Source organism: Equus przewalskii, chromosome 1, assembly GCF_037783145.1.
Source record: "Equus przewalskii isolate Varuska chromosome 1, EquPr2, whole genome shotgun sequence".
Taxonomy (NCBI): domain Eukaryota; kingdom Metazoa; phylum Chordata; class Mammalia; order Perissodactyla; family Equidae; genus Equus; species Equus przewalskii.
Genome location: NC_091831.1, coordinates 156,285,400 through 156,307,586, shown reverse-complemented (window position 1 = coordinate 156,307,586; position 22,187 = coordinate 156,285,400). Strand labels below are relative to the sequence as shown.

Genomic DNA, 22,187 nt, shown 5'->3' with positions numbered 1-22,187 from the left:
GTAATTGAATTGTAGGGATTAGAGCTGTGTATTTAAAGCACAATAAAATGGAATTTATGAAAAATTTAAGGTGAACAGACCAGAAGAAATAAAGCAAGTTCAGAATATTTGCTATAAGAAATTATATTCAACTGTATCCTATATGGTAAAAAATACTCTCAGTCTTACATTTTGGTACATCCTATATTGAAGGAATCCTAACCATTTATAAGATAAAATACACATCCAGTGGTGGATGAGATTATACTCTAACTGGTAAAATAGTACATAAAGTTTTTATGTCAGTATAGCACACTCAAGATCCTGAACCTCTCTGGTTACAAAACATCTAAAGTTTCTATAATCACTCAAATAACTTTTTAAATCAACAAAAGATGTTAAATAAAGTAAAAAATCACACCTGAGGCCCAATATGAAGCTTGAACTCTATTCCGGGAAATGAAACCAGCACTGAAGCATTGCCCACTCTGAGAAAATCTGCAGAATATAATGGCCTAGAGGTCTTACAAATAGAACTTTGAATTTGAGAGAACTGTGGACTGGCCATTAGCTTGAACAGAGATAGAGACTGAGTAAAGGCCTTGCTGAGGGTTCAGATTCTGAAAAAAGGAGGAAATTAGAAGAAAGCCTGCCTAGCAGAAGCAGACAGCAGGAAAAACACATCTCTCAAACTTTATTCTTGGTGCAGATGAAAATAAATGCTTCTCTAACAAGGATTTGATTTGTCATAACATTCTTTGTATGCTCCAACACATCAGGGTGAGAATTTTCTTTTAACTTGCTACTTATGGCTGTAGATTCAAGCACGTGGCAGAGGTAAACAAAAATATTCACTGAAAAAAAGTGTTCCTTGAAAACAGGCTACACTGAGCTATCACAGAAAGATATTAACAGTACAAACTCACAATGGTAAATCACAAAACAAACCAACGAAAAATCCGGCATAAATGAGAGTCAGGAGAAAGTGAAAAGACAATGGACAGAATGGAAGAACATATTTATAAGTCATTTCTGACAAGGAACTTGTATCCAGAGTACACAAATATGTCTCACAATTCTAGAATAAAAAGACAAATAACCCAATTTAAAACAAGCAGAGGATATAAATAGACAAATCTCCAAAGAAGATAGATGGCCAATAAGTACCTGAAATGATGTTCAACATTATTCACCAGGGAAATACAAAAGAAAATCATAATAAGATACCACTTCACACCCACTGGGATGGCTATAATAAAAAAGACAGACAATAACAAGGTTCAGTGAGGATGTAGAGCAATTGGAACTTTCAGAGATTGCTGGTGGAATGAAAAATGGAGAAACCATTTTGGAGAGAATTTTGGCAGTTCCTCAAAACGTTAAACATAGAGTACCACGTGACCTAGCAGTTTCAACCTCAAATATGTATGGAAAGGAAATGAAAACACAGGTAGGCACCAAAAATTATACATGAATGAGTATAGCAGCTTTAATCATAATAGTCAAAAAGTTAAAATAAACCAAATGTTCATCAACTCATGAATGGATAAACAAAAGGTGGTAAATCCATACAATGGAATATTATTTGGCAATAAAAAGAAATTGAGTACTGACACATGCTACAACATGCATGAATCTTGAAAGCATTAGGCTAAGTGAAAGAAATGAGTCACAAAAGACCACATATTTCTTGAGTCCACTTGTATGAAATGTGCATAATAGGAAAATTTTTAGAGGCAGAAAATAGATTAAGGATTGTCTGGGTTTGGGGGGAGGGGAAAAAGGATGTGATCTCTTGTGATTGGCTTCTTTCCTTTAGCCTAATGTTTCAAGATTCATCCCCATTGCAGCAAGCATCAATATTTGAAACTAGGAATGATGTCAGCAACATGCCAGAGTGGGAATCACTGGATCCTCCTTTCCACTACAAACACAACAATTCAGCAACAATTCAGAGACAAATTCCATTTGTGAGAAATCAGAAATTAAGTGAAAGTCTCCTGCACCTCAGGATAGTATGAAACCAGACTCACCAAAGTAGGTAAGGAGATTCAGTCACCCTCTTGCCAGGGACTCTGACCCTGGCATAGTAGGTTATATGATCAGGAAAGGACCTCCTAGCTCCCAACTTCACCAAGAAGAAAGGAGTTGGTTCACATGTCCAGTGCCCAAGCTTTTCCAAGGGGCCTCTCTGAGGACTAGATTCTGTCTTGTCAGTCTTGGAGCTCTAACAGGTCTGGCACAATCTACCTACCTGAAAGAGAAAAGAGGCAGTAGCTTGGGCTGGTATATGCCATCGATGCTCCCACTGCTCAGCACAGAGAGAGTGAATGGAAAATCCTTCTCTCAGTTTCTCCCTGGGAAGGGAGAGACTTGATTCATGCATCCAGCACCCAAACTTCTCTGGAGCTTCCCAAAGAACTGGCATCTATTTTGCCAATCCTTGAGCTATTACAGTTCTGTCTCAGTCTAGTCTGCTGGGGGAGAATGGAGATGGTAGCTTGGGCCAGTAGATACCATATCTCCCTTCCCCACAGCTCAGCACAAGTGACAAAACAAAAACCAATGGCAATAATCTGCCTACTTCTTCCTGGGGAGGGAAAATGTTGCCCCTCAGAATCCCTGGCCCGGCTTATTGGTGGAGATCTTTTCCTGTACAAGGCCAATCTGCGAAGAGTCAGAAAGGTGCTTGCATTGTCTAATGCACAGACACTGATACAGAAAATCAAGGAAAATGGAGAATCAGGTAAAGATGTTCCAAACAGAGGAACACGCTAAATCTCCAGAAACTGTCCCTAAAAAAATAGTCATATGAATTATCTGACAGAGATTTAAAAATAACCATGATAAAGACGTTCACTGAGGTCAAGAGAAAAATGCATGAAAGAGACTTCAATACTCCCTTTTGATAACAGTCCCATAGCTGCTGCCAGGACATGAATACTAATTCTTGCAATTGCTTTAGTACAGTCTTCTTCCTCTTTTATCAGACTCAGTGTGTCCCAGAGGTTATGCTCAGACTTTAGTTATCATCCTGAAAAGAAAGTTGGACTAGGCGTAAAGGCTCACCTGTTGTCTTTCTGGAGACAAGCTTCTGAAGCTTCCTTGAGCAAAAGGAAGTTCTAGCTCCTTACTAAGGAGCCTGCAGAGCCAACATCTTCAGGGACACTTATCCAGATGTTCCCATTCCATATTTCAGGGTTCTAGATTTTCCCTACCAGTGCCTTGAACTTAACGTAGCACAAGTGCCTTGACTGTTCAGCAGCTGTGAATCTCTGTTAGATCTTCAGTTTATTACTTGCCTACATTTACATTTCCACCACAGGACAGAAGGACTTCTTCGTAAACAACCAAAGAGATCCTTAGGTCCTTACACTTACCTTTTAACTGCTTATCAGTGGCCTTCTATTTCTTATTATTCCAAGGCATCAATACAACTAGCAATAGGCAAACAGCTCCACTATTTGTAGTAATTTTTCTCCACTTATCTTTCAAATGACTGAATCATTCATCTGCAGTAACATTCCTTTCCAATAGGATGATTTCCCAGATTACCATCAGTGTAATCTTTAACAATCAGCATTCATACTATGCCAGGGCCTATCTGGGTCTCATCAACCACTTGCAATGGAATCCTATTTACCCATCAAGTTGTGAGTGAACTGGCCACAAATCTACATTTATCACCGGTTTTCTCAGACCACACCCAGTACCAGTTATGTTAGGTTAGGTCATCTAAGAAGTAGACACCAAGATGGGATTAGAGTACCTTCATGCAGTGGAATACTACTCAGTAATAAAATTTAAAAGAATTTTTTAACTGGCACATGAAACATGTATACATCTCTAAAACATTGTTATGTTAGGCAGAATACACTCAAAACAAAAGAATACATATTGTGAGATTTTATTTAAATGAAACTCAAGAATAGATAAACCTGATATTTAGTGAGAGAAATGAGAATAGTCATTAGCTCTGATTGTGTTGGTGAATAATTGCTGCAAAGAGTCCAAGAGAACTTTTTAGTGGGAGAGAAATATTTTGTAATTTAATGTGTCATGGCTTCGTAGACACATGCGTAGGGAAAAAAATTTTCAATCTATACATTTAAGATTTGTTTATCTTAACATTTGTAAATTATATCTCATATAATAAATGGAATGAAAAACTGATTGGTGAAAAGAAAAAGAATAACAGAAACAACAAATAAAGTGGTTTAAAGTAAAATTTGGATGATATCCTTTCAATAGCACTGGCAATAAAAGAAAATTTTTAGGTATATTGTAGAAATCATATTAATTATTATAGAGCAATATCTTGCTTTGTTTCTCTACAAGAAATCTCTTTTTTTTTTTCTCTCCTTTGGTGAGTTTCCAGCCAACGTACAAGTTCTTGTAGCCGATGACTAATTTCATTCTCCAAGGTAAAAATAGGCCTGAGGGAAGGAATTCTAGGTTGGCTGGGGTTAATAGATATCTTGTTTGTTTTTTATATTCTCCTCTCTTTTGCATTTTTGTGTGCTATATTTGTCTCTAATTTTGCCTCGTGTTAAAATTAAACTAGCAGAGCCCTACAACTAATAGTATTTTACAATTTGCTATTCTCTTTTCAGCAAAATAAATCTAATACATTAGTAAATTATTTATCATCTAGTCCTTTCCTTTTCCTTAGCGCTAAGACCTCAATATACGACCACGTTTTATAAATTAAAATTTACTTTAGAAAATTTGACTCAGTCTCTATCTGTCTATATATACAAACTTATTCAAACTGAGGAACGTAGTCATCAAAGACATAGGCCATTTCATATGACTAGGTCGATCTTTAGGCTTCTTATTTGACAAGGGAATGTGTCAAGCTTTTGAGGGAAATAGACTCCTGTCACAATTTCATTATAAATAAAGATGAATGGCTGATAAGAAAAATTCCAGAGATTCTTTTTATCCAAAAATATTTTGATTATTAATTGAAAACCTAGTTTGTATATCAAAGTCCCATGTGGAATTGTGGTGGATAGGGTTCTTTCTTTCACATTGAATTATCTCCTATCATGATCTGCTTCCTTCCTCAATACTAAGGTGATTTTTGTTTTAAGAACTTGAAGGCTGGTTTTGAGTTATTATTTCTGAATATTGAATTGCCTTCTGTTTACCTAGAAATGATAAAACCATTGACTTCTCCACAGGATCAAACATCCATCTAATTAAAAAATATATGGAAAGAAAGAAAGCAAAAAAGAAAGAAGGAAAAAAGTATATCTATAGATATAAATAATAAAATGATAAATTTTATCTTGTTACCTTAATAATTTCCATATATAAGAAAGCTAGACTTGAACTTATTTTGTTACTCCATATTTCAGATAACTATGATTAAAGTCCACTAGAATGATACTACAGCCTGATACGATTTTCAAATGCCAGTGTACAGCTACTACATAAGGGTATTTTCTTAAATTTTTCAGCTTGGACTAAACAAGAATAAAAAGATAATTGTAGAGCAATGTAGTATTACTAAGTTCAAAATAACATATGGATTGAGAAACTAAAATAGAAGAAACAGAAGGAAACTTCCGAAGGCTAGAAAGTAGTGGGGTAGCCTGAATCACAGAGGGCATGGCTGGAGTAGAAGGTTGATAAGGCAGGGTAGCATGGAGAAATACGTATCAGAGAATTTCATTTGTATTGTTGCCTCCAAATCAGCCAGTAAACCTGCCAGTGAAACACAAAACTTGCCACCTAATTCCCAAATTCACTGTCTTCTCTTTAAATCTTTTTGAGTTTCTTCTCTCTTTTATTCCCCAAACTACTGATTATCTTCTGCTTTCAAAATCAGCAATTTATGATTAAACACAATAATCTTTTAAGCCACAGATTGTGTAACACTATCAAGAACCCTCTGACTTGACTAAAATATTAGAATCTCTTTGTCACCTATTCATACCTTATTTGCTAATCTGAATATAAACAAGATAGACATTTGTCATTAGATCTTGTAAAAACAGAAATAGTTTATTTTTCAAAATAAATGAGAAATACTGTCCCTTCAATCACAAACTAAAATAGCACATTTTACTAAAATTAAAAACATGTAACAGACAAAGAAGAATATAAAAACCATCCCAGAGAAGAGGAGTTTTCATTATCAGGATTTGGAGAGGTGTAACTTATACAGTTCTCACTGGGTAGCAATCTAGTCAGTCACTCAGGCATTGCTCCAGAGACGAATTACCCATTATTAATTAAATGGAGACAGCAGTGGAGCAAAACCTAAAAAACCCTTTAGGCAAGAAAACATAACATAAATAGTTCATATCTGGGAAAGCTGCCACTCAAAATACTATAGACAAATAATTTTTAAAAGAAGATAACTCAGCAAGCGTTCTTTCTAATGAATCTCAGAAGAAATCAAGAATAAATTACATCTGACAGTGGTAGGTTGTGAAAAATGGCCACTTTTCTTTGAAACTATTCCCATCAGGGTAGAGACCATCTGGTCTGGTTTTGTGACCTGGTTAGACCAATGAAATTCAACAGAGGAGTTTTGTACTAGGAATTTCTGCCTTCTCTATGTGAATGCTTCCTTGCAATGTGATATTGCCATTCCTACATTCAAAAGGTGGATTCTATTTCTCCAGTCCGTTGAATTTTCTCTAGTTTTGGAACTGCTTTGACTAACAGAATGTGGTGGAAGTGGCATTCTAGATTTTACAAGTTCAGGCATTGTGTCTTTGAAACTACTTCTTCATGTCCTTAGACATCTGAGAACACCATCTTGTAAAGAAGCCCTTGTCAGCCTTCACTCCAATGAGAGCCCACATAAAGAGAGAGGTCCTGAATGCTTAAAGAGCACAGAGTAAAAGGCCAGTCATACTCCAGCTGATGTGCAAGACACATGAGGGAAGCCGTCTTAGATCATCTGTGCCCAGTTGACCAATCCAGTCAACACCACATGGAGAAGACTTGGATGTCCCTGTTGAAACACTGCTCAAAAAACCGTGTGCATTTCTTAGGAAACATTTTGGGGTTCACTTTATGCTCCAAATCCACATTCATAATTCTTTCTGAGACAGGTATTTTTCTACTTTAAGTATACCTGGTTAATGTGAAACTAATCTGTCGGATTCTTTTTTTTTTTTTTTTTTGAGGAAGATTAGCCCTGAGCTAACTACTGCCAGTCCTCCTCTTTTTTGCTGAGGAAGCGTGGTCCTGAGCTAACATCATGCCCATCTTCCTCTACTTTATATGTGGGACGCCTACCACAGCATGACATGCCAAGCAGTGCCGTGTCCGCACCAGGAATCCAAACCGGAGAACCCCGGGCTGCCGAGAAGCGGAATGTGCGAACTTAACCGCTGCGCCACCAGGCCGGCCCCAACCTGTCAGATTCTTAGAAGTCTTATTTTCTAGCTAAGAGATTCTACTAGGCACTGTCTTAAGTCCTTCTGAGATCTTAAAGGGTATTGAAGCCACATGATTGATTTATTCTTTATTCAGAGGTCATTTCTTACGTGGAAAATTTTTTTCTGTCAATTGGAGAGACTGTCCTGGGCCTTCTATTTCTTCTCTAAAACCTTTTGAAAACTAATCTTAAGAGTTTCTTCTTAGGATCTCTCTCTTCCTGTGTGACGTGCTAAACATTGTGTATGATGTGTTTCAAATGTACGTTCAAAAGTAAAAAAACGAATGTACATAAAAAATTTACTTCTATCATCACAGTTTTGAAAATGTACACAAATGATAGTTTCCTCTCTTGTAGCATGGATTATGGATGGGAAGTTTTCTCACTGAATATATTGTTTACTTTTAAAAAAATGTTTAACTATGCAAAAATATTTCCTATGCAAAAACTATATGCATGTTAAAAACAGCATGTTTATATCACTCATCTCATCTTGTCTGAGTCATTTCCATGATATTAAATTGCAATTCTATTCATAGTTACACCACCTAAATCTTTCCAGTTGTTCCTGATTCATCTTTTCAGACATCATGCCCATAAATAAGTCCAAATGTCTCTACCCTCAAATTATACATCAAGTTCTCTTTATCCTTTCTGCTACTCCATCCTTCTCCCACCCTCCTCCAGGCTACGTCCCCAATATCGCCTATGCATGGGGCTGCAAAATCTCCCAACTATTCTCCTTGCTTTTACATTTGCATTCCTCAAGTCCATTCTCCACCCAGAAGCCAGAGTGATCTTCTGATTACAAATGTCCCCTTCACAATTACACACGTAGAAAAATGACCAAACACCATAACCTATGCAACATCTGCCTACCTTCTGGCATTGCCTTATACTCTTCTGCCATTTGCCCACACATGTCTCAGCATCATGGTCTCCTTTCTGTTCCTCAACACACCACCATTATCCTCCCTCATGGTCTTTGTTCTTGCTCCACCTGTTGCCTGGAATGCCCTTCCCTCACATCTCCCTATTGCTAGACTTGAGCTTAAATGTCACCTTCTCAGAAAGGACTTTTCTCATACTTAATCTAAAATATCACCCTACTTGTCCCCATTCCTTCTTCAACATATTGCTCTGTTATGCTCTTTAATTCTCCAACATTTTGTTCCCTATTTTCTTTGCTCTTTGGTCCCCTCCACTAGAATGTCAAATCTCTGAGACCAAAGACCTTGGGTTTGTAATCAGTATCAAATGGCTGACCCACCAATACAATAAGCCTCCCAAATTATAGACACTCAAAACGTTTTGTAAAATAAATAAATACATTTCCAGTTTTTGTGATTGGGAAATATCTGAGGAAGTTTGTGACATTTTCCCCAGAAACAACTATCATGAGTGAAGCCAGGATTACGATCTTGTCTTTGAGTTACATTCTTGTGAAATTTTACCATTACTGGATGCCTTGTTAAGTAAACTAATTCAGATCAATGTGAAGAAACACTTATTAAAATACACACACACACAATCTTTCTTTTTAATACTGTAAAATTGCCTAAGATAAAAAGAACTTTCTCAGCAGAGAGGAGAAGCCTAGTTAAGATCTCAGTGTTACTTTTAATTAATTCTAAAGCATTGTGGTAAATTCTGAGAAGTGAGATCCCTGAGAAGTCTGTAATTATATAAAACACAGCAAAAACAAAACAAAAGACCTTGCATTTCCAAGATGTCTCATCTCTCCTCTTCCCTGTTGTCTCTCTCTTCTTCTTCCTTTTCCCTCCTTTTTCTACATCTTTATATGTGGCTTTGTGGTACATGCATCTCTGTAGGTACAGTTTGTCTGTCTCTTTATCTTTTCTCCTATTTTTTTCCATGTGTATCTTTCCATTTTTTCCCTTTGTTCTTTTCTCTTTTCCAGTTATCTTATATTTCTAGCATTTGCACGGCAAAATTACTTACGTTCAATATTATGTATTTGCAGCACAGATTGTGATAGGAAAAAAACTGCCAACAACATTATGTCCATCTCTTTACCCCTCTCTTCCACTTTTTAACATTTCCCATTGTATCTCTGGCTGAATTGGACATAAATTTGAATGAAAGTATACTTAACTATATATTGTATTTCTTTTTGTAAAAGTTAATTTTGCTAGATTAATTTGAATGTGACTTAGACTTAACCCATCTTTCTTTCTAAGCTAAATTAAATGGATTTTGTATGATTAAATATTTTTTCTTCTATGTAATATTTTTAATTGAAAAACAGAAATGTCTTCATTTTTCTATAGCAGAACTCAAGAACTGCATATTCAAAACAGTGAATAAGTATAAATACCAAGCTCACAATAGAGTAGTTCTTCTTTTGTTTGAGAGGACACATCCCTAGAGGAACTAGTTTATAGAACATCATCAAGTTGCCTTGTTGAAGGAGAATTATTCCTGAAATATCTTGTTAAGCATAATTTATTCTCTCTCTAACTCTCTGTATGCCAAATCTGCACATACTACCATGAACTTACTCTCACTACTTACCTTCTTATTAAAGATCAATGTTTTCATATTACTTAAGTGAACTATAAAGTAACACCTAAAAAACTTCCACATGCTTCCTATTTGCATTCTGTCTAGTAAACACATGTGCCACTCCATTATCACTGATATTGATAAAATGTCAAATTCAAACTCCTAACATGATTCAGTGGGGCCTTAGCTGGCACATGCTTTGAATATTTAATCTTTAACATGTTCTTGTCTTTTCCTTTCTCTAATTCTAGTTGACATTATAATAATCCCCATTGGAAATAATCTGCAAGGTAAAAGGAGCTGTAAAATCCCAAAGGACATTCTCTGTTGTATCACAAGTTAGAGCAGATTTCAGAATCTGTGATGTTCCACCGTGAGAGCATACCTTGAAGAAAAGATTCTAGAATGATCAGCTAATCTCCTTTTTATCAGAAGGAAGAAGATAGCCATTTGTTTGGGAGTAGCATTGGACCCTTGGTGTGGTGAAATTTTTGGTCATTCTTCATTTTTAAAAGCAATTGAGAGGAAGAAAAAGTAGAAAGAAATTCATACTATTCGTTTGAGATATCCGCTGCTTTGAAATGCATGAGAATAGAATAATGCTGCAGAAACAGGAAAAGGGTGAGATCTCAATTCCAATATATAGCACTTTCTACCCTGTCTCTCAAATACACCTCCTGCCATATCCTTCTGATGGTTAGTATTATTTTAAAGGGGCTAAAATATTTAATTCCACTGTTAAAAAAAAGTGAAAATGCTAATAGTTTTGGGAGATGCACCACCTGGATTTAAATTTGATGACATTCAAATGACTGATTTGTTCCCCCATGCTAAATCAGAGACAGAAGAGAGGAGGAAATCAGGTTGCAAATGAGAACGGATAGGCTGAATTTCAGAGATAAACTTCGCTGACTTCAGAAGTTTGCAAACTTTCTGGTTCCTACATTCGGCTGGCAGTTGTTTTTTCTCTTGTGTATGGTTATGGCATACACCAATATAAGGTTCAGAGTTAGGGATCTTAAAACAAGAAAGACTTGATTCACAAACCCTCCCTGGCCTTCCTTGAAACTCTAGGATTTTTAATCCTGAAGTTACTCAGATTTGAGCAGTTATGTTTTCTGGAATTAACTCCAGGGAGGTGACAAAAGATCTACTGACATAGTGTCCAGTTATCATTTTTTCTAGAATTTGTGTAATCGCTGAATGTATTCTTAGTTCAGTTTAAGTAGATATGAATTGGCTACTAATTATCTCAATTACTCTTCATGCCAACCCTGTGGAGTAGGAAGAATGGATATATTATTTCTCCTTTATAGATTTAAAAAAATAGATTTTAAAAGATTAAATGACTTGCCTGAAGTTATAGAGTTACCAAATTGCAGAAATAGTGACTTAAATAGGACAGAATAATTTCCAAGCCAGGGTTCTTCCTATAATATCCACGATACTAACTAAAACCTTAGAATATTAAAGGAAAATAACGTTTTCCCTCATCCACTTTAACTATCCTATCTAATTGATAAGTAATTGTGTGGGTAAAAATTTGTGCAATTGAATGTTTTATATAAACCTCAACATTAGTATCAATTAAATATTTTTGATGTTCTTCAGCCTGATCCACATTTTTCAAAACTTGTGGAAACAGATAACAGTGTGTTTCAATAATGTGAAATATAGAGTCAATACAGTTAACAGAAACCAAATTTTTGAACTTTCCTCAAATTTATTCATGTTGGCAGGTGTGGTATTAAGGAGGTTTATTTTAAAGCACAAAGATAAGTCACTTCATTTTTACTAGAATGAGTTCGAAACACAAAATACGTGAGAGAATGTGGAGTAACTAAAGAGTAGTTGAAACTGGGAAAATTTCAAACAGGATAATGTTCAGGAGGAAAAGCTTGGCACTGAAGAGCAAGTTAAACATTTTCAATCTGTAGAGAAATCATGGAAATGGAACACTTAGGAAGCTCCTACAGTACTCACTCTAACTCGGAATGGGAAAAACAATCTATAATCTCAGAATTAATAGAAAGACAGGTATCAAATATAATCACATAGAATGCGTGTAGATAACAAAGTGAAAAAGGTTTGAGACTGAAAAAATTGGGCAAATGAGAGAAAGAAGAAAGAGAAGGATAAGAAAGAGAGCAATGAGGAAGGACAAGCAAGGAATAGGAGGAGAGAAATGGCAAGAAAAAATAGAATAAAATAAAACAGTAAAAGAAGCTAAAGCAAATGGAAAAACGAATACTGAGAAAATGAGTGAATGAAGATCAACTAATAAGCATAATAACAGTAAGCATAATAAGACATGGATAGTCTTGCATGCAATTAACTTATAAACCCCCTACACCTGAATACGTGAATTGCCTTCTTTGGTGTATCACTCCACAGAGGTGGGGCCTCCTGCTTTCAGAATCAGAGGATTCTTTCATGCCTTTCAGAGGGTAAAATGACTCACTCAACAAATACGTGGCTAGAGTTCTGTATGTGCATATGTAAGTATAGCTAGATCATAAGGAAAAAAAGCACGGGAAACTCTGAGAGGCAGGACTCGAGAAATAGGGCCAGGCTCTGTTGCAGGGGCCTTACTAACCAGGAGAGTAACTTTGAGTTTTATGCTGTGGATAGGGGAAACATCCAAGGTGATTAAACAGGATGTGAAATATTAGAGACAAAAACTCCTTCAAGGAATGTGAAGGGACAGGTGATGAGTCATGCTAAAAGTCCTGCTTCTTTGTTTGGGATGAAGAAAACTTGAAACCAAATCCCCAACTGCAGCTTCTCTTCATGACCCTGCTGTGTGTCCCTTTGGCCAAGAGTATCCTTGGGCCTGGTAAGTGTCCCATGAGGGGCAGGGTTCTTCAGTGGAACTTTTGTGACTCAGAAGGTCTAACTGGAAGAAGAGAGGGAAAGACCACTGAGGAGGCCATGGAGGTATTGGGAAGAGAGCTCCCTTGGCTAAGGTCCATCACCTCCCCCAATGGTCTCCTCTTTCTGTAGGGAGAGGGAGATCTGTCTCCAGAAGCCACTATTGACATCAACTTATCAGAAGATCAAAAAATAAACTCCTGCAATACAGATACCTTAGCTTGAGTTTTGCTTGAGAAAATTTCCCTTGAGCGTATGATAGATTTTCAGAGCAAGTTTGGTGAGTGATTGATGAATCCATTGATTGAATCTCTGGCCACCTCTAAGAGATTTATAGTGAAAAATATTACTTCCTCTACTGCTGGGGAAAATAAAGGCAGAAATGAAGGCAGAGGGTCTCCAGAGAAGATGGGGTGAGCAAAGGAAAACCTAGCACCTCTCTGTCTCCTGGCACTGTTCTCCTTCCAGAAACAGTAAATTAATCCTCAAGGGGTATGAGACAAGCTCTGCTCATAATCCCTTGGTCCTACAGCACATACATTCACTGATCTTCATCCTCATCTATTTTTACACCTTCTCTCCCAGCTGCTCACTACAAGGAAACTACTTCTACTCAGAAAAGCCTGCAACAAACTTACTGAGAAGCTTCAGTTGGAATTCCCTTTCCTGCTTCAAGAAAGAAGGTAATGTAGTGCTTAGAGGAGAAAAAATATTCAAATATAGCTGGAGAAACTACATATCTTAAAACAAAGCTTCCTGCTAACTCCACTACAGTTTTACACAAAACATCTACTACTTATTATATGTCAGATATTGACACGGTGCTTCTACCCTGTCAATTCGTTATCTCATTCAACTGTCTTTATAACAACCCATAGCAGAAGGCGTTAATATCTTGACAAGACATTTGAGGAAATGAAGAGACAAGAAATAATTGCCTTGTAGAATTTCCCACAACAATGCAATGTAAATTCTGGAATTCAAATCCTGGGCTCCCATATTCAAATCCAGTACTACTCTAGTATAGCACAATTGCCTGTCACTTATGAGCAAAAGATAAGTCTACTTACTTTCAAGGACTTTCAATAAAGTTTATACAAGGAGATAGAGGGCTCTAAAGCACTAACTGGTTACCAGGCATTTTACAAATATTCTTTATTTAATCCTCAAAACACCTTCTGTAGTCAGTACTCTTAGTCTTCCAGAAAAGGAAACCAAAGCATAGAGAGGTTAATAATTTGTCCACCATCCACAACTAGAAAGTAGTAGATGCAGGATTCAAACCCAGATGGTCAAGCTCTGGAAGCTGTCCTCCTCCATGGAGCAGCCTCTGCAGGCCAGGGAGGCAGAGCACTTTGCTCACAGGGGAATTGTCTGGACTGGCTGCTGAGAGAGTTAACTAGTGAGCATACCAAGAGCTCTACTCCACTGGGGTTTCTGGGACAAGCTTTAGAGAAAAAGAAAGTATCAATGAAAAAATCCAGATTGTTAAATTAGCATCTAGAAGTTGGAAGTTTGGATACACATATAGCATTCAGACATCTGAAGACTAATTTCACAAGTTTAAGAGGAAAGCTTGTTTGTTTTGTTTTGTCAATTCTCTCTCCAACCAGCCTGAGTGCAGAGACAGAGCTTTGAGGCCCCTGTGCTCCTGTTCCCTCTATCTTGGACAAAGCACCCACTGTTGTGAACGCTGGGGGACCCAGCCAACTTAGACTGAAAGGTTAACACAGCAGCTGTTTCTATGCTTAGCAACTAACTGACAAATGACGAGTGAAAAACAGCTTAGTAGAAATCTCTCTACCTTTAATATCAGGTTATATCGCACTTAATATCAGGTTTAGCATGAGATCTTTTTACACATTTCCTATTTTCCAGGACAGTTTTGTCAGGCTTGTACTTGGAAAACTATCCTGAAAAGGAACTGTCCTGAATCCTGTATTGTCATATATAATTAATACAACATCGAGCACACGTTTTCCTTCTAGGATGATATATCACTTCTAGATTTTCAAGTCTAGCTGTCCTGTGGAGTCTGGGCATTCCTAGAATCACAATAAACATCTCAGAGATCATCAGGATTAAGAATTATGTAGTAAACTCCCACTTTACGTTTAAGAAACAAAAATGGAGAGACATTAAAAGAAACTATGTTAGCTCCACAAAGCAAGTTTAAAAAAAAATTAAAAGAATTTAGGCCCTTGTCTTTCCACTCTGCTGCCCATATGTTAGCAGTTGAACGGATAATCAGTTATAATCAAATGGCATCTGTTACCAAGAAGGTTCAATCTCTCAAAAGCCCTTTAAAATGAATTCCCTGAACTCTATATCCATATTCTAGTAACTTGAGTTAATAGACAGAAGTTCCTAAATAACACCTTCCTGCAAATTTTACATTATTTTTTAGCTTCACATGGTATACAAGTCACTTTTGTTAAGTAACACTGTTTCGAGGCTTGGAACATATTTCTCTCAAAATGTCTTCTATTTATAGATATTTTTCAAAGAAACTTTGATTATCTTCATTAAAATTCAGGCATTTTCCAAAGTTTCTATGATAAACATTTTAAAATTAGAAAACTATTTTTGGGAAAAAAAGAGAGCAGTTACACAACAATTTATTAAACACCTACTAGGTGCCACAACTACAATAAAGTAATGAATTCAGCAGACAGTGTCCCTGCCCTCATTCGAATGGCAAAGACAGACAAATAAGTAAAGAAATAAAATAATTTCAGATTTAGATAAATACTAAGGTGAAAATAAGTAAAAATTTATGAACAAAGGAATAACAGGGGAATTTACCTAGGGTATTCAGAAGAAAAGAATATTTAGGCTGGACTCTGAAGAATGGGCTCCAGATGAGATTTCCGGCCTAGAGCAAAGAATCAGGTTAGAGAAGGACTGCCTTATTCTAGGATAGAAAGAAGGCCTGTAACCAAAGAAGGAGAATGAGGAAAAGGCAGACCAGGAAAGGGGGAAGGGTAGGGGAAGAAATTGAGGAAGCAGGTGGAGAACAGATCATTCAGAGAGGTCCATGCGCCAAAATGGAGCTCAGATTCTATTCTAGGTAGGGAAGTTACTGAATGCTTTTACACAAAGAAAACCATGAGCTTACTTACATTACTAAAACGTCAGTTAGGGTGCTGTATAGAGATTCAAAGGCAGGAAGCAGATAGATCATTCAGGAGGCCTTTGTAGTACCCAGAGAAATAACAATGGTAGCTTGAACTAGAGGATGTAGAGGAAAGAGAGGGCAGCAGATGTATCAAGTTGTATTTTAGAAATACAACAAAGAGGAATTGCAGCTGAATTGTGTGTGAAGGCTAAGTGAAAAAGAGATTTGACACAAACATGAGGCAAAAAAAAAGAAGGTCCTCAAATATTTACTCAACTATCCACATTTCCAGGAATAAGATGGTCAAATAGATGACTGCATATAAATTGAGATTAGAGGAAAAGCAGCAAAAAAAATCCAGATCCAAAATGCACAGCCACTATTAAGCAAGAGATTCCTTGAATTGATTAAAGCCCATTGTCATTTCTCTAAATTGAGCATAAACTCACAATGTTCATCAATTTTTTGTTTTGTTTTGTTTTAACTTCTGAGACCAAAATAGTCTGTGTTCATCGTTTATATCAAATCTTACCTTCTGCCATATATGAGTAAGCAGTGTGACAAATTACCACAATATTAGTTTTAAAACATTCTAAGAAGAGATAAGGCAACTTAGGGGGAAAAAGAAAAATTCTTCAACAAAGGCAAAGTCCTGAATATTTTAATCCCAAATGAATATTGCAGAGAATCGATTCACAAATATGAGATATTTTCGTATTATCTGCTTTCAGCTCTCCTTCATGAGAAATACAGTATCATTTGAAACTTACTCTGAGCTCCTAGACAGATAAATTTAAAAGCTCATCAAAAACATTTAGAAGATGGAGCTCCTAACGCAGCTACCTTCTCCCCCTTGCCTTTCCACCCTTGCTGAAGCCAGCAAAGTCCTGTCATGATAAACATTAAGACAGAGATAGTTAGAATCATGAGAGTTATTATTGCACACATCAGTGACCCTTGACATGGAATCAAGTAATATCCTAAACAAACGTGGCATAGAGAAAGGGTTCTAGCACACCAATGCCTCCTTATCCCAGAGCATAGATCTATTTGAAGCTGGTCAGATTAATGATGTTAATGTTATCTTTCAGGATACCTATCAAGATAGCTTTATGTGCTATGTTTTCAGGTTCTTTTCCCCAGCAAACATTGATGGATTTATTCTTGAAATTGATAGATAATGGTATTAGAGAGAATAAATCAACAAGTTAGCTTGAAATATAGCCAACTGACAAGTAATTTTAAGTGACATCAAAAATCCCACATTTTTTGGGCTCCAGAATCACATGAGCCAACAAGGCACCTGTGTAAAAGCAGCTGCATTAGGAGACTGCTCATGAGCATTTGGCAAATGCACTTATCCATTCATTTAAAAAAAATTACAGAAACCTTTCTAAATGCAAGGATCATGTGTATCCCCAGTCACTTCCATGACACTGCCATTTAACATAGCAATAACCTCTGCCTACTCTTAAAAACGTATTTGCCAGGAAGAGAGCTAACCCAATATATTTAGTTTAAGAGGAGAGAAGAGGAGAATTATACATTGTAATGTCAGTCTAAATTGCATTCTCCTACCTGGGGTAAGCTACATCATGTAGGGATTTTCATCTATTTTGGCCACTGCTGTAGGCACAATATCTAGAAAAAATACCCAGCAAATAATAAACACTCTATAAATATTTAATTAATAATAAAAAAATGAACAAATCTCTGTTTCCAGTTTGGACAAGGAAAATGAAGCCCCTCTGCTTTCCAGGGCTATTTAGTAATTGTGGGTCCTTTCACAGTACAGACCCATGAAAATCTCCAACACCCCCAACAACTCCAACGCCATCACTGGCTTCATCCTCCTGGGCTTCCCTTGCCCCAGGGAGGGGCAGATCCTCCTCTTTCTGCTCTTCTCTGTTGTCTACCTCCTGACCCTCATGGGCAATGGTTCCATCATCTGTGCTGTGCGCTGGGATCAGAGACTCCACACCCCCATGTACACCCTGCTCGCCAACTTCTCCTTCCTGGAGATCTGCTACGTCACCTCCACTGTCCCCAACATGTTGGCCAACTTCCTCTCTGACACCAAGGTCATCTCCTTCTCTGGGTGCTTTCTCCAGTTCTACTTTTTCTTCTCCTTGGGTTGTACAGAATCTTTTTTCCTGTCTATTATGGCATTAGATCGATACCTTGCCATCTGCCGGCCTCTCCATTACCCTACTCGTATGACTGGACGTCTCTGCACCAATCTTGTGGTCAGCTGCTGGGCACTTGGTTTCCTCTGGTTCTTGATTCCTATCATCATCGTCTCCCCGATGTCCTTCTGTGGATCCAGGATTATTGACCACTTCCTGTGTGACCCAGGTCCTCTTCTAGCACTCATTTGCAAAAAGGCTCCTGTGGTAGAGCTTGTCTTCTCCACCTTAAATGCTGTGCCCATCATCATTCTCTTTCTCTACATCATGGGGTCCTATGCTCTGGTCCTAAGAACTGTACTGAAAGTCCCTTCAGCAGCTGGGAGAAGAAAGGCTTTCTCCACCTGTGGGTCTCATCTGGCTGTGGTTTCACTGTTCTATGGCTCAGTACTGGTCATGTATGGGAGCCCAACAACTGAGCATAAAGCTGGAACACAGAAGATTGTGACTCTGTTTTATTCTGTTGTGACCCCACTCCTCAACCCTGTGATATATAGTCTTAGGAACAAAGATATGAAAAATGCCCTGCAGAAATTTCTGAGAATATAAAAAGTGTTAAACGAAAAGGCTTTTGGGCTCTTAGATCCCCAAATTGTCTTTACCTTATTTAGAAAAATTGTATTTCATTTATTTTCAAGTTAAAAACCAAAAAAATAAACTTGGTTTATTCAGGTAATAGTTCATTCCAGTATTGACTAAACTCTCAATCACGTGTGAGCATGTGTATGTTGTTTGTTTCTTCTCTTGGTTCTTGACCAATTGTCCTGTTTTTTACCATGCCTCAATTTTCTTCATTGAATGCCAAATATTACATTTAAAAGTTGTAAAGAAAGTGGGTTAGGTAACTCTACAAAAGTTTTCTTTCCACAATAGGTAGAAGCAGATCACTGTGGTCTCATATAAGGACTATTTTTAGGTGTTGTGAAAATAATCTACACCAGTTTTGCTATTATTTCTGGAATATAACTCTTATTCCAGGAACGTGTCCTTTCTGGGATCTCAACTGTAAGCCTGGATTGTTTAGGTCCCCTCCCCCTTAATGGGCCTGACTGCCTATTTCTGTATTCCTTGAACCCTGTGAATCCTGAAACCTCTGTTCAGCTTTTCAGACACCCAGTTTTTGCTTTCTGCTAGATTTCTTCAAATCTCATCTGGCACATGAATGGCTTAGAAATCCAAAAATTCCTTGAACAGATATCATATCATATTTTGAGCCTCACTTCTCTGTGGTCCTCCTCTCTTCAGGATTTGGTTCTCAAACCCCAACTGCTTTGGCAGCCACAAACACCAAATCCTTTATTTCCTCAGTTCAGTGAAACTGCTGCTCTTGCTGAGACTTATTCTGCCTACCCTCATTCCTTCCCATGTGCCTCCACATGCCCATACTTCCCTGACCCAGTGAATCGTCAAATGCCCTCAGGGAAAAACAACCAAGGTGAACGTGGACCTCATCTCCTTGACCCTCCCTTCTTGGAATTGTAGCTTCTGAAGTCTTTCCTGTGTTGTTTACTCTCCACTGCCTTAAAATAGTTGTTTTATATATTTTGTCCAGATTTTATAGTTATTTTGGGCAGATGAGTTAGTTTAATACAAGCTGCTTAGTCATAACATAACCAGATTTTTTTGTTCTATTATATCTAAATTCATGCATTCTCACTTCTGTCACTTTCAGAAGATGATCTTGTACCATAGCCACGCAAAACCCAAAAGTCAGAGATGACTGCATATAGGGACTGATATAGATACATATCTGGAATGTAGGTCTGATTTTCTTTTCATTGCTAACAGCTCCAGATATCCAAGGATTCCACCCTTGCAAGCGAGGTGGATTGGCTGGGGCTTACAGTAAAATAAGAGGTAAAACCAGGACCACGGAGATCAGATTTAGGCTGTATTCTTTTTTTATATTGGAGGTGTTCTGCAATTGTAGATCAGTAAAAATATTTACTCAGGATTTGGATTAGTAACTTGGTCTAGTTTTGAACTCCCATCTTGGTCCTGAATGAAAGACCATCCTATTTTTGAAGTGTCTTCATCATTTCAACTACTGGATTCCGCAGGGGAAGAAAACGGGGCTTGGGAATCAGGAGTGATTTGCTGAGAATATTACCTTTGATGGTAAAAAACAAAAATTTCCTACCCACTACCCTTTTCACTAACCCAAGTCACTTTTTTTTACTGACCAATCCTATACTTCTATCTTTAGGACTTCTCAATTATTTGCCAGTTAAACAATGTTTGTTTCCTTAATATATATAAAGCTCTGTAAACAGTAAGACAACAGAACAACATCCCAAAAGGAAAATGAACAAAAAGATTTAAACAAATAACATACAGAAAAGACTCTAAACTCATGGAAAGAGCACTAATACATTCAAAAAAGGAAAAAGCAGGATAAGCCTATAATGGTGTTAAAAAGGAGACAAGGGGCCCAAAATGGAAACACTTATTTTAGGTTCTTCAGCAGTAAACCAAGACTTCCTACCTAACCTAATTACAGTTTCAACCTCCCTCAGAAATGTAACCTTTAATCAGCCAACCTGAAATTTCCTGGTCAGCACTAGAAAATTTAGTGAAAGACCGCTTCTGTCTTCTGTTCCCCTTAGGAGGGCCACCTTGCCTAAAACAATGCACTCTTTGCTAATAATTTCTGTTTTTCTGCTATACTGTTGCCTTTAAGAACCTTTCCTTTTCTGTAGCTATATGGAGTTCCTTTCTTCTTGTCGGATGGGATGCTTTCTGATTCATGAATCACTCAATAAAGAATGTTCAAGAGTATTGAATGCAGCATTCCTGTAATAGCAAAATGTTGAGAAAACGTCAGGTCTCACTATTGGGAGAATAGTTAAATGAGCTGTGTTTTTCATACGATGGAATAATAGGTCTCCAATTTTATAAAATATGAAATAGTTCTATATGTAATGTTATGTAATATCTCCAAGCTATATTGTTGAGTGAAAAAAGCAAGGTGAGCAGCAGAGTGTGGCTACCTTTCATGTAAGGTGCAGACCGTCTCCTGAAGGAGGTCCAGAAACAATAACAAGGGTTGCTTCAGGTGAGGGAAATCTGACATGTGAGGAGCAAGAGAGCAAAGGAGACTTATTTTCTTCACGCCCTTTTTGAATCTTTCAATTCTTTGCTCATATGCCTGTATTATTTATATAAAAATAAATAATAATACAGTTGTTTTTAAACAAAGAATAACTTGCTAGAGGAATTTTCTGATAATTAGATCTAGAAAATACTTTTTACTCCCACAATTCTAGGGTTTCTTAGGAGCCTATTCATTTATAGAAAAGTTGAAGCATCACCCTAAGAACAGCTTAATATGATTTCATTCAGACTTTTGGTACTTCAGAGAAAATATGAGAAATGCCTTTCTCCTCTTAGGACTTGTACAAATATATGTGACAAACTGTAAGTAGTTTACTACATTTATGTGTAGCCATCCTCTCCCTCATTGTTCAATTATATGTTTTTATTGTTGTTGCTGGGCACCTACAATACCAGACACTGAGCCAGGAAATAAATTTGGTGCAAAAGCACATAAGACACATTTTTTTCCTCATAGTATTCATTGTCTCATGGCAGAGATATACAATAAAATTGCATTTCTATACTCTAATAATGAACTTACAGGAAGAGAACTCAAGAACACAATACCATTTACAATTGTAATAAGAAGAATAAAATATCTAGGAATAAATTTAACCTAGCTGGTGAAGGACTTATACAATGAAAACTATAAGACAGTATTGAAAGGAGTATTTGATGACATAAAGAAATGGAAAGATATTCCATGTACATGCATCAGAATAATAAACATAGTTAAAATGTCCATACTACCCAAAGCAATCTCCAAATTCAACGCAATCCCAATCAGAATCCCAATGACGTTCTTCACACAAATAGAACAAAAAAATCCTAAAATTCATATGGGGCAACCAAAGACCCCAAATAGCTAAAGTAATCCTGAGAAAAAAAAAAAAAAAAAACAAAGCTGGAGGCATCACCATCCTTGACTTCAAAATGTACTACAAAGCCATGGTAACCAAAACATCATGGTAATGGTACAAACACAGGCACACAGACCAATGGAACAGAA

The 22,187-nt window shown here is 37.1% G+C and overlaps 1 protein-coding gene across 1 annotated transcript; it reads left to right on the top strand.

The window, feature by feature from the left end:
• Positions 1-17,674: 17,674 nt before the first annotated feature.
• LOC103561511 (olfactory receptor 11G2-like) lies at positions 17,675-18,631 on the top strand. Its single transcript, XM_008536161.2, has one exon. It carries the CDS (start codon positions 17,696-17,698, stop codon positions 18,629-18,631), a length of 936 nt encoding a protein of 311 aa, XP_008534383.2. The 5' UTR covers positions 17,675-17,695.
• Positions 18,632-22,187: the final 3,556 nt, after the last annotated feature.

Excerpts from the sequence above, each read along its gene's own strand:
- LOC103561511 (XM_008536161.2), top strand. The coding sequence starts at position 17,696 with ATGAAAATCTCCAACACCCCCAACAACTCCAACGCCATCACTGGCTTC.